General features: G+C 34.4%; 3 protein-coding genes across 3 annotated transcripts; all 3 read right to left on the minus strand.

Moving 5' to 3' along the window:
• Positions 1–388: 388 nt before the first annotated feature.
• LOC107002169 (40S ribosomal protein S5-like) lies at positions 389–2,991 on the minus strand. The gene is made up of 5 exons (XM_015200082.2): positions 2,850–2,991; positions 2,617–2,768; positions 1,261–1,532; positions 781–984; positions 389–692 (listed from the first exon to the last, which is right to left on the minus strand). Exons 2-5 carry the CDS (start codon positions 2,731–2,733, stop codon positions 638–640), a joined length of 648 nt encoding a protein of 215 aa, XP_015055568.1. The 5' UTR covers positions 2,734–2,768; positions 2,850–2,991; the 3' UTR covers positions 389–637.
• Positions 2,992–3,947: 956 nt separating this feature from the next.
• Positions 3,948–5,790, minus strand: LOC107031846 (40S ribosomal protein S28). The gene is made up of 2 exons (XM_015233333.2): positions 5,663–5,790; positions 3,948–4,413 (listed from the first exon to the last, which is right to left on the minus strand). The coding sequence occupies exon 2, from the start codon at positions 4,410–4,412 to the stop codon at positions 4,215–4,217; it is 198 nt and encodes a 65-aa protein (XP_015088819.1). The 5' UTR covers position 4,413; positions 5,663–5,790; the 3' UTR covers positions 3,948–4,214.
• Positions 5,791–8,017: 2,227 nt separating this feature from the next.
• Positions 8,018–11,999, minus strand: LOC107001786 (IQ domain-containing protein IQM6-like). The gene is made up of 9 exons (XM_015199756.2): positions 11,895–11,999; positions 10,911–11,391; positions 10,483–10,597; positions 10,303–10,368; positions 10,114–10,202; positions 9,921–10,008; positions 9,534–9,773; positions 9,337–9,438; positions 8,018–8,936 (listed from the first exon to the last, which is right to left on the minus strand). The coding sequence occupies exons 2-9, from the start codon at positions 11,384–11,386 to the stop codon at positions 8,190–8,192; spliced, it is 1,923 nt and encodes a 640-aa protein (XP_015055242.1). The 5' UTR covers positions 11,387–11,391; positions 11,895–11,999; the 3' UTR covers positions 8,018–8,189.
• Between the last annotated feature and the right edge of the window lie 1,116 nt (positions 12,000–13,115).

Genomic DNA, 13,115 nt, shown 5'->3' on the forward strand with positions numbered 1-13,115 from the left:
CCCCCCCCCCCCCCCCCTTTTGGGATTGATTGGTTACTAAAACAATGGCATTCTTGTAGTTGACATCAACTTGATGCTTATCTCATTCACTTGCTAATTTAATGAACAAGTGCAAATCTAGTAGACTTGACTTGATTAGTAGTATTCTTTATGACATTAAATATCTTGCGTTATTAGTTTTACATCCTACTGCAAGTAAAGAAAACTGTTATTCAATTGGTACTTGCTGGGTCTAACCATAGATGAACAAGCATAACCAAAGTAAGAAAAACTGTTGGGCCACCATCCTAAAGATGCATAGAAGAATGGTGTTATTATGAGTGTGGACTGTGACAGCAGAGACAAAACGATTTGTCAAACAAGACTATTTGTATAATGGGCTAACAAATAGAGTTGGAAGTATTTTCATAAAACATCTAAAGAAAATCACAAAATACCATGTGTTTAATGAAACTCTACCGAGAACCCAAATAAAGGAACTTCAAAATTTAAACATTTATAACAATACCAAACATAAATCCTCCAAGAAACTAAATCCATAAGGAGTAGCAGATGCTATAATGCCTACATGAAAACAGAACTGAGAAAATAACATAACCAAAAAGTCTCTCGAAAAAGTTGCTCCAACATCAATCTCTTAACGATTGGCCTTGGCAACCCTTTCAATCTCGTCCTTCTTCTTAATAGCATAGCTGCATAAACAACATCATCCATTGTAGTAAGCAACAAAGTTTCACATACAATCAGATTAAAATATGTTAAACAGTTTTTAGCTTTTACCTATTTGAAGAACCCTTGGCAGCATTGATGAGTTCATCAGCAAGGCACTCAGCTATGGTCTTGATGTTCCTGAAAGCACTCTCACGTGCACCAGTTGTCAGCAAATAAATTGCTTGGTTAACACGACGGAGTGGAGAAATATCAACAGCTTGACGTCTGACAACACCAGCAGAACCAATACGTGTTGCATCTTCCCTTGGCCCACTATATGATCAAAAATGAGGAAGAAAAGCCATCAACGAGACAGAAATAGTTGGCACATACACATTTCATTGAAGTTGGAAAAAAATAACTATTTGATCTGAAGTTGCAGAAGAGTATTTGAAAGATGAAAGTGCTTAACTGAAGAGACAAAATTATTCACCAGGTTTTGAATATTGAAGTTCAGAATTAACAAAAAACAACTTCAATGGGTAATCAACAACATAATTTAGACACAATACAAAGAAAATGTATTAAAGATTCATCATCTGAACTCACCTGTTGATAACAGCATCAACAATGACTTGAATTGGGTTTTGGTCAGTCAACAAATGAATGATTTCCATTGCATGCTTAATAATGCGAACAGCCATGAGCTTCTTTCCATTGTTCCTTCCGTGCATCATGAGAGAATTTGTGAGCCTCTCAACGATTGGGCACTGAGCCTTCCTGAATCGCTTGGCCTGGTATCTACCAGCTGTGTGTGGCATGTAAACTGGGTGCTTGTTAGCAGTTGCGGTGATGTAATCCTCAACAGACATGTCATTGATCTTCACCAGAAATTGAGATCATAGTTAATGACAGATCTTACAAATTATATTCAAGATTGCAGTATCTCTAATGGAGCTTGAAGTAATACACAAGTATAAATGCAGAAATAGAAGACATTCTGACAAAACACAAACACTTCCGCTGAGAACTACAGACTCTCGGGTTCAATAGACACTATCAAAAAATTATGGTACAGTGAATGGAAAGATTTACATAGTTATTTTGCAAAGGTCAAGTTTTAGTCATTCAAGTAGCTCGAGTTAAGGTTCAATTTTCACAGTGTCTTTAAAGAGGAATTTAGCAATGAAAGCTTTGTACCTTTTATATTTGGCCATAAAATTAATTGTCTTTGCTTTTATGACCTCCAAATTATTCCCAAACATTTGAAAACAAGACCAGTTTAAAATTATGGCCAAATACAACTCTAATTTTCAAATAGTATCATTTCACTTGGAAAACAAACACTTACTATTTCCAAATAATCAATTATCATAGCCAAGCACCATCTTTTGTTAAAGATATATATATATATATACCATTAGGATTAGGATACATATAGAACTTCTAGCGCTAAATGGATCAACAATGACCATGAGGATACATTGAGCCAGTCACTTAACATGGAATCTAGGCTTGTGTTGCAATCTTCGAATCTACCACATTAATATCTTAATGCTTTACCATAAATCCAACACCATTAGAGTCCAAAAAAATCAGTCTTTAACCTTTCAAATCATGAAAGTTAATACAAATTACAAAGCAACATCAACCAGATCAGTTTATTATACTCATAGAAGTTCATAAAAACTACAAAGCTACATCGACGAGATTAGTTTATGCTTGCTAAAGCTCGTACCATAGTTATATCAACCAGATTTTTTTATACTCAAAGAAATTCATAACAAAGCTACATCAACCAAATCACGTTAATCTTCGAATTTCCATTATAATCTCAAGTGCTACAAGTTGCAATTTTCATGGTTTAAAAAAACACAAAATCAAGTAATTAACTCGAATCTAGCAAAGTAATGAGCTGCTTAAAGCAGCCGCATATGAAAACGATCAAAGAGATTCGGAACCTACCTCAACTCCATCATAGCTCCAGCGATTGAAAAGCATGACATCAGTGTGAACCTTATTCTCTTTGCTTGCATCGACGGCGGCGGCCGGGGCGGGGGCAGCAACTACACCTGCGTCCATTTCTTCTTCTACTTCTCTTGCCTGCTCTAATTCACCTGTAAAATCTAACCGTTAAACAAATACATTCTGCTTGATTTTGAGTTTCATAAACGGAGAAAGACGAGCCGCTAGCTTACCTTCCGGGGAGAAGTGGCTTTCTGCTGTATGCTGCTGCTGTATTAGAGAATGAGGATTGATAAAACCCTAGAGATTTTATAGTAGGGTTTCGTCAAAGAGGGTTGGGCTATTCTGTATTAGCTCGGCCCAGTAAATATTGGGCTTTATACTTAGCTGAGGCCCCTACTTATTATATTTTGTCCACAAAACAAAATATATAGTCATATTTTACATATCTTTTGAACGGATTGTTCGATCTTCTTCAGAGCACACTCATGGAACGTTAGTATATCGTTGGTGGATTAATCATGTTCATGTATTTCGTTCAACTTGAGGGTCTTGACAAGTAAATTGCAGAACTGTAGGCCTCATGGATCCATAAATTTTGGTATATTTGTATACTATTTCGTAGTAGTGTTTGTTTATCAAACTAATTCATTGTTTCAAACTTCAAAATTGACTAGATTTGAGTACTCTTTCATGAGTTACTATATAAACTGAGATTCCCAATGTGGTGTCTGTAGATTTATTAACAAGTGTTTTACAGGTCATTGCAAAAACAACTTGCAAACTTCAACTGTAGTTACATGTCTTGATAAACTTGAGTGGTAATATTATGTGGCAAATTTGAAAAAGTAGAACCAAGAAATATTGTTCCTAAATCTCTTTTGGAGTACGAATTATTTAAATATTTATTTTTTAAAAAAACTATTTTTTCTCTTATTCATCGTTCCTCTAGAAATCATCATTTGATTGAACTTAATAAATTTGAGCTTTAACTCTGAAATTGTTATTGATATGCTTCAGAACCACTCTCACATATTATAGAAATTCTCTATAGTCCTCTTTCTATACGCAGTTTCTAAATAATCGGTGAGGGTAATAACTTTTGAAGTGTTGCACAGAAATAATAACATAAAGATAGAACTATACATAGCATTTTTATATGTATAGATTAGATAAGAAAAATTAACTAATATTGAGTTTATGCAATATATGCATCCAAAGTACTAAATTTGAAGGATTTGTAATCAAAATATCTACTTTACTGGGCATTTAGAATTCTAATAACAATAGAACCAATACAACCAAAATCACAGACAAGGAACACTAGAAAAGATTCAACGTGATAGATGAACGTCTATCCCGCACGCACAAGAAGAAATAAGAAGCATTACATGTTGCCATTGACACAAATGTAGCAAAATAATAATATATTAAAACTATTCCAGAAACATGAAGTGCACAAAAATGACCAAAATCGACATGTCCATACTTAAAAAGAGTCTAAGCAAACAAAACCAAAGACTATTAAATAGGGAACAAAATCCCAGCCAATATCTAGTATTCAAGGGAATATTGATTTGGCAAGCATAATCATGGGCTCAACGCAACCTCCTGGCTTCCCTCTCAGACTCCAACAGTGTGAGAATATCACCCTCTCTGACTGGTCCCTTGACATTTCTCATGATAAACCTGTTCTGGTCATCAAGAAACTTGACTCTCACCTGAGTCACCTGCCCCCTGGATCCGGTACGACCCATGATTTTAATCACAATTGCATGTTTGGTAACAGATTCCATTCTGCAGATGCAGAGAATATTTGTAAGAAGCCAGGATCGATAAAACATTGAGATGGGTCAGATGAAACAATAGCAGGCAAAAGGAAAACAAACCACACCAAAACCTAAAATTTTTAACTTAAGGAACCAATAATATTCAAAAGAAACAATACTCAAACACTCTCACATAATAAAGCATTTGATCAGTGCAGATGAATGATCTAATTAAGTGTACATATAATATCTCTGCACATATTACATCTCCATGAGAACAGGTAGACATGGTTTAAACATATACTAAACAAAATTTTGACCATTCATTACATTGTTTAATCATTAATGTTTATAGCAACGAGATATAGAGCACATATCTTAGTGACAGAAATATGCATTGGAGGTAGTTTAACACCACACAGTAACCTAGAAGTAGGTTCACATATTTTCTCATAAGCTGGGGACTTAGATAACCAGAATAAGGCAGCAATTGTTTCTGCACGAGTTCTTGGCTGTTTAAATCCAAAATGTGGTTGTATTCACAGGAGAAATCGACAAATTCATTGCCAAGATTTTGAATAGCCCACTAATTGTTAACAGGTCTGTCCACCATATATAATTCTCTGTTGCATCATTGTCAAGTCAATTAGGTGTCAAGAAATTCACTTATTGTCTTAATTCAAATGGATTCGATGACGCTGGTAAAAGTAGTAATCTTGTTTTAGATTTCAATGCTAGTGGTGAAAAACTGCAGATTTAAGTTATAGCCCATTGCAGAAAAATCCAACCCTCTCTCTCTACCTCCTACTCTTTTCTCACCTTCACAAAATTCCACCATTGTTGAGCTGATCCGAGCTCAACTTTCCCTACATACAAGTAATGTGTAAACTAAAAGGCCTACATCCATTCATCTATACTTTTCCAGGAACCTTATGCGTGTACCAAAAAGTCAAGACTTCACCTATTATCACACAAACATTCACCTTTTATCTACACATGTTTCCTTCTTCTTATTAATCCAAATATTAACTTTATACAAAAAAAAATACTACTTGTTTTTCAACACTTATTTCTATCACCAGGCAACATTCAATCAAACAAAACAATATCATGAGTTCTCAATACAACAATTATTAGATCAATCAACACAAATCAAATTGAGCAAAAAGATTGAAACTTAAGCAAAAAACAACGGATTAATAACACATTCGTCACAGATTGTTCATAAATGGAACGTGTTTTTCAAGGAGAGAGATTCGACGGCGAGAGCGGCTTACCTTCCGGTGAGAATAATCTGCTGCTGTATGTTGCTGCTTTGTATCAGAGAGTGAAGAATGATAAAACCCTATAAAATTTATAGTAGGGTTAGGTGGTTGAAGGGGGGAGGCCTATAATGCGATAGAGCTCGGCCCAGTAAATATTGGGCTTTCAGCTCTGTTATGTCCTAGATACAACTGTGTCTTAAAAGCCCAAAGCCAATGTTCAAATTTATTGTTTTAGGGAAAGAAACGTGGAAAAACTAGCTAATTACGTAAATATAATTATATATTTTATAGTGGGAAAATTGTATATATAATAGAAAATTAATAACCTAAAATAAATGGAGTAGATAGGGTATGATTTAATTGTGCTCCATAGCGAACGTTTGCAAAAAATTGTCAGGCGCCTCTCTCCCGAATATCTCGCTCGCCACTCTCCTCCAATCTCTTGCTCGCTTTCTCACTTTCTGTACAAACACAAGTGTATAAAAATTATTTCTAATTGTATAAAGCAGAGAAAATTGTATAAATACATATATTTTTGTTCCCCTCTCTCCCCTCTTCCAGATCTCGCTCGCCACTATCCCAAATCTCGCCACCCACCCTCGCCTTTCTCACTTATACAAACAAAAGCGAAATGTATAAATTGTGTTTTCGTTTGTATAAAGCGTGAGAAAATTGTATATACACATGCAAGTACATATATTTTCGTCCTATACACTTATAATTATACAATAAAAATACTCCCCTGCCCAGTTTCTTTTGCCTTTCTCTCTTTCTCGTTTTATACAATTTTCAAATTGTATCTAATTTCTCTCTTTCTCATTTTATACAATTCGATTCAATTGTATATTCCTTGTCAAGTCTCTTTTGTCTTTCTCTCTTTCTCATTATAAAATTCAAATTGTATATAATCATTCTATACACTTATAATAATACAATTCGTTTTATACACTTCGTTTTATATAGTTCTCTGCCCAAGTGTCTTTCTCTTTCTTGTTTTATACACTTCGTTTTATACAATTTGCTTCAACTGTATATGTATAGCGAATTATACAGTTTCTATGTTTGCTATGGAGCGCAATTATGCAAACTTTGCTATAGCATACAAACATGAATTTTTTATTTGCTATATGTGAAAGTTGCCCTTTTATAGCTATAAAGCAAAAGGCCTACATCCATTCATCTTTACTTTTCATTGTTGCACAAAAAAGGCAAGACTTCACCTTTTATCACACAAACGTTGAGATGATTTTTTTTAATAAAAAAAAAAAAACTAAAAAAATGCCGTTGATATACATTTAATCCTTCTTAGAGTGACCCAAATATTAACTTTCTACACATTACATTTTTGCGAGGTGATTGAAATGGAGGCTAGTGTCTGGTGTTTTATGTGATAACAAGGTGTGACTAAGATTTAAAGATAAGCTCTATAGAGCAGTAGTTAATTAGATCGATTTTGTTGTATGGGACAAAGTGTTGTCAGTCAAGAACTCTCATATTAAGAAGATGAAAGTTGTGAAAATGAGGATTTCTAGGATGGATGTGTGGGTTTTTTAGGAGATATAGGTAAAACAATAAGGATGATCGGGCCAAGGTGAAGTGACCTCTATAGCAAACAAGATAAGGAAGACTAGGTTGAAATGTTCGTACATGTCAAGCGAAGATGCACAAATGCTCAAGCAAGGAGGTGTGAGAGGTTTACATTGGAGTGGCCAGGGATAGGTAGAGGCAGGTTGAAAAAATATTGGAAATAGGATATTATGCAAAATATGACATGTTTATCTTACTACAGACATATCCCTTGATACAAGGGAGTGAAGGTCGATGATTTGGATAGAAGGCTAGCAGTAAACAATTTCGTGTTTGGTGTCTCTGGCTGGTAGTATTAGTATTATTTTACTATTCCATGTTTCTCACTCTCAGATTTGTACTAAATATTGTCTCACGTGCTTCAATTATCTTACTATCATGTTATTACCTATGTCTTCATAATTGTTGTGTTTTTTGTTTCCTTTAAATCGAGATTCTTTCGGAAATAACTTCTCTACCTGAAAAAGATAGAGATAAAGTTTACATACAATCTACCCTCTCTAAACCTCACTAGCAAAAATCAGGTCATTGGGATACTAGTCTACAAGCATTCAAAACCCAAGGCATTTTCATAAACCTTGCACACACCTCGATCAATTTGTTAATTTTCAACTGGTATAGATATCGAGTAACTATATCCATAAAAACTTAGATAAAATGGAAGAAATCACCTCGCACTTTTGGCTCCGCTGGAATGATTGAGTAATTGAGAACCTGAAGTCTTTAAATTTCTTGACCAAAAAAGAAATAGAACAAGGATAAATCAAATGCACACAATTGAATCAGAGAGAAGTAGTTCTGTTATTTGATCTTTTATTCTAAAATAATCTTTAAAAGAATGTGCTAAAAGATAATTTACATCTTGTTGTACAGACCTACATAAAGAAAATGATTCAAAAGGGGGAAAAAAAGACAAAATCCTAGCAAGTTCCTGTTTGGAATTACTAATGAATCAACCAAAAACTGCTTCTCTTTTTACTGATGGACTATCTGATTCACAAAATACAACTACTTCAAAATCAGGTCTTTTGTCTTGATCATTTGCTTCTCTAGAAAAGATTGTTGGTGTATAGCGACGACCAAATTTTGAGGAAGCTGGAAATGCAGGTCTTGGAGACAATTGAACTTCCTCCATAACGCGAAATTGGAGCTCAGATGGATAGTCTCTCATGCAACCGATACGAGGTCCAGCTCCTGTTGTCCATTTACATGAAGACAATTGATGAGCCAAATGATTTGATTTCATGCCTATATGTGAATGTATTCTTTTGATTATCTTTTCTTCAGGAACAGGCTCTTTGAACTCCTCTTCATTTTCATGATCGAATAAATTCTTCTTCGAAACTGAAAACTCTGTATCTGATAAGTACTCGTCTGGTGTTTCGTATCCATCTGCTGGAGTTTCCACAGGCTGTACCTGTTGGGCTGTCTCCTTAAACAACTCGAATATGCCTTCCTTTTCCGGTATTTCAACAGCGATTTTGGGTCGTACTCCTCGGGGCTGTCTTGGAAAATGTGGTACTGAAAACTCTTCGTCGTCACAATCCTTGTTGGTAGAACCAATCCTCTTTGTGTCTGAGCTTTTGAGGCTGCTATCTTCGTTTAAATGGCTGAAATCCGAGACTGATAAGTTTTTACGTATGTTAGTACGACATTCCTTCCTGGTAGAGGGCGCATCGTCCTCATAATTGGTGAATTTCTGCAATATCAGGATTTAAGTTTAATAGATTATACATAGCTCATCTTGCCACGGTGAGTCAAGACAGTAACATAAGCGGATTCAATATTTAAGTTAGTTATCAACGTAGAGAGAGGTTATTTCTAATAGACCCTCGACTCAAAAGAAATGTAACTATAGGAAAGTAAGAAAGAAAGGGGACAACAAAATAGCAAAAACGTACAAAACAGATGTAGCAACATATATTAATACACACTGGGGAAACGTGATACTTAAATCATACTACTAGAAGTATGATAACACTCGACTAACTACTAATGTTCTACCCTAATCCTCGATATTCACATATTACAAAATATCAATTTTGTTTAAAATAACAGTTTTCGTGTGAAAAGATCTATCGATTAGCAAATGCTTGTACCTGGACAACAGCGATATCAACTTGATGTTGCTTAAGAAACAACATGAATGCTTCGAAATTCTCCTCTGTAGGGAGATAATGTCCACTCTGAGGCCAGACTGCCTATTTCATGCAAGAATTTAGATACATCAACAACCAGCTTGTATCGGAGGGAAAAAAACACAATTTGTTGGCAAAATCATGGCACTTCTCTTTACCTTTATAATACCATCTTCTGCCACTAATCTCCCAGCAGACAACGCGGCACCACCTGCCAGGAAACTTGAATGCTGAAATGTGCCTTTCTTTTTCATCCCAACGTATAAGATTTTGGACACGCTTAGCACAAAGATCCACTTTGCCTCTGGAGGGCCTCCTCTCGTATCGAGAAGCCTTCTACTCTGCTTGTATAAGAATTTTCCACCCACAATGACAATTTCATATGCCTCCCTCTCTATCTGTGATTATTCATAGCTCATGAGTTGCAAATAACGTTTGCTCTCGAACATTTTCTCCTACTTTGTGCAATGTATCTAGAAGTAGAATAATTTATACCAAATTTACCAGTAAAAAAATGTTACAGATCGAAAGAAGATAACACTCACTGGTCCAAGATACTTGATGCAGTCTTGTTGAAGTTTCGGTCTAGGACACCTCTCAAGATTTATTTCTTTGCCTTCACCTATGTCCAACCTGTAACGCGAACATACAAGAGGGAAATGTCATATATAGTTTACTAAATCAATTCTGAAGTTCCTTCGTTTGCTAGAATTTCTTGCTGATCGAAGAAAATCTAACCAATAGAAGAAGGGTTGTTTACTGTCAGCTTGGAGCCACTTGTTGTAATAAAAGCGAAGGTTGTGTCCATAACGATGTCGAGGATCAATCTGTTCATCAAAATTTATAAAGAACATAAACAACAATCCCACACACAAATAAAAATGAAACTTGGGATTGTTGAAGTTTGCTCTTGAGAAGTGAACTTACTGCTTCAAGCCAATGCTGCAAAGCAAGTTTACGTGCTTTCCCGTCTTTGGATAGACCTTTACCGACCTACCAACACACACGTTAAGTCCTTACATCAAAACTTAACCAACTAAAAAGAAGGAAGAATCACAAGAAATGAATCTAACAGGGAATTAGCGTAAATGTAAGGTTAATTCATACCTTCGCAGCTCTAGTAAATGCTCGAGACCAACGAGAAACAGCAGTCTGAGGTTTCTTGGTGTCAAAATATGATATAGAACTGTGCTTTAGTTCAACAGAATCCAATAGCTTCCACCTGTAAATTACACCAAAATTTCCATAGTCAATACAACGTGCGATGAAGACGTGAAATGACATGACAAATATCCAGAACAAAAGTTCCCTAACTACTCCCCTGGTTTCAATGTTTTGTCTAGTTATGACAGTTGGTACAGAGTTTAAGAAAGTAAAAGAAGACTTTTGAATCTTGTGGTATTAAACACGTCATGTTGAAACTGAAGAGTTGCAAAAAAGAAGAGGAAAAAGACATTCTTTTTGAAACGGACTAAAAAAGGAAAGTAAGACAAACAAAATGGAATGACTGGAGTATAATTTATAAACTACTATACCATCTATGCTCAACTAGAACAGCACAATCAGCTAGCTGTCTTCGTGTACGAAAACTTTTATATGTCTTCTGCAACTTTACAGCAGCCTGATCTCTATGCTTCCCATACTCTACTGGCAACATCCTAGTATCTTTATCGGAGATACTATGCAATTTCGGAGAAACTTCAGCCCTGTTCCACGGGTTGTCTGATCTATTGATCTTCTTATCTTCCTTATCGGAAATAAGAGTCCTCAATGCAATCTTCGCCTCAAATTCCCTCCTTTTATAGGTTAGAGTTCCCTCAAGGATCATATTCCCGGAACCAAATGACTTCAAGATTTTCGACTTTCTAGTAATTTGGTCATTGAAATTCTTTGGCTGTAACACATTCTTCATATCATCATTTCCTAAACTTAATGTTCTCACCAAATATGATTCAACCCGACTATCCAAATCCTCGAAATTGGCAAACGGACAGGAAAATGTTATTCCCATCTTCCCTGCAAAAGTTTCACTAGGATATTATGTGTCAAGTATAAAACCTCAGAAATATGAACATCTGCAAAATCAAAACAGTTGCATATCGTATTAATTTCACCGATAATTTTACAAGTTTATGATGAACAAATCTAACAAAAAGAAACTATTATGTGTAGTTATATAACAGAAAAAACTAAATAGCACTCTATGTTCAAGTTTACAACAATTGTCAAACTTAATAAAAGAATAATAATAACGCTTCCGTCCCAAACAAATCGGTGTCATCTATAGACTATATGAATCATCTCTGACCATGTCTTCCGCCAACATTATACAATATAAAAAAAGATGTACTAGAAGTTCTCTACATTTTCTATTAGCATGAATATAATTTTGCTTGGAATTTCATCATAAAACCATTTGCCAATCTTGAAAACAACGTTGAAAAATCTAATATTTTTTACACATATCACAATGTATATATACATAAAAAAAAAAGGATGAAAATGATACATCTTTTTACCTTAATGGTACCGATGAGAATGACAATTTGTGAAATTTGGATATTAAAAGGTTGAATCTTTGGAATGCAATGGGAAGTAAGAGAAAAAAATGAGATGAAACCAGAAAGAGAAAGAGAATTGTTGGATTAAAATCAATTTGAGATATACCGCAAAATGTGGGGTTTTTAAGGAAAAATGAAAGAATTTGGGTTTCCTTTTCATAGTTCTAACCAAAACCAAGCGAACTTCAGCCACTTTTATGTTTACGTCAAACAAATGAATGCATAATACATATCGACATTTAATATTCATGTCACATTATTGATAAAGTGACACATCACTACGAAAGATATATTTATTATATTTGCAATAAAAAAAATTGAGGGAGGTAAATGTACGTTAGAAAAGCTTCCAACAAGTCAATTTCGGAGCTACATTCATTAAGGGGTTCATTCGAATTTTCTTTGGTAGAAAATTATATTATTTATATATGGTTAAAATAAGTTTATATGTATATATAGTAGATGTCGAACCCCCTTCAGCTATCTATATCTACAGATTATGAATCCCTTATTAAAAATTTTCTGCCTCTGATTTCAGATGGACATGCATTAGAAATTTGCGCATTTTTAGTAGTGGTATTTTCTCCATGCTCTTTTATCACCTGGTTAATTAATGTATTTTTTTTTAAATACAAATATCAAATATACTATTTTAAACGAGTAAATTCATATCCTCGAGTGGATTAATATACATATGAAGAAAGAAAGAAAAAAAAAGAAATAGAGAAAAGTTATGCCTTACAAAAGTGAGATTTGGTCAAATGTTCTTAGTTAATGATGAGATTTCACGTAGTTATGAAGTGAACGGACTTATGTAGTTTTATTACATCATCATAATTATAACATTAGTTCTTCTAATTAATTAACCAAAAGAATAAACTATAAATACATTTGATACACTCATTATATATACAATTATACACGTATTAGTTATTACATACTAACTATAGATTGGTTAGCCATTTTACATTTAAGTGATAGATGAACAACTATTTAAACGAATTTTTTTTTATATAAAATAACAAACTATTAATTCAAATTAAATACTATAAACATAATTTGATTTAATTGGAACACATAGCAAACAATTGTCAGTCGCCTCTCTCTGATTTTCTCGCTCGTCACTCTCTCCCTCGCCACTTTCACTCTATACAAACACAAATGTATAAAATGCATTTC

This window comes from Solanum pennellii, chromosome 10, assembly GCF_001406875.1.
Source record: "Solanum pennellii chromosome 10, SPENNV200".
In the NCBI taxonomy this organism is placed as follows: Eukaryota; Viridiplantae; Streptophyta; class Magnoliopsida; order Solanales; family Solanaceae; genus Solanum; species Solanum pennellii.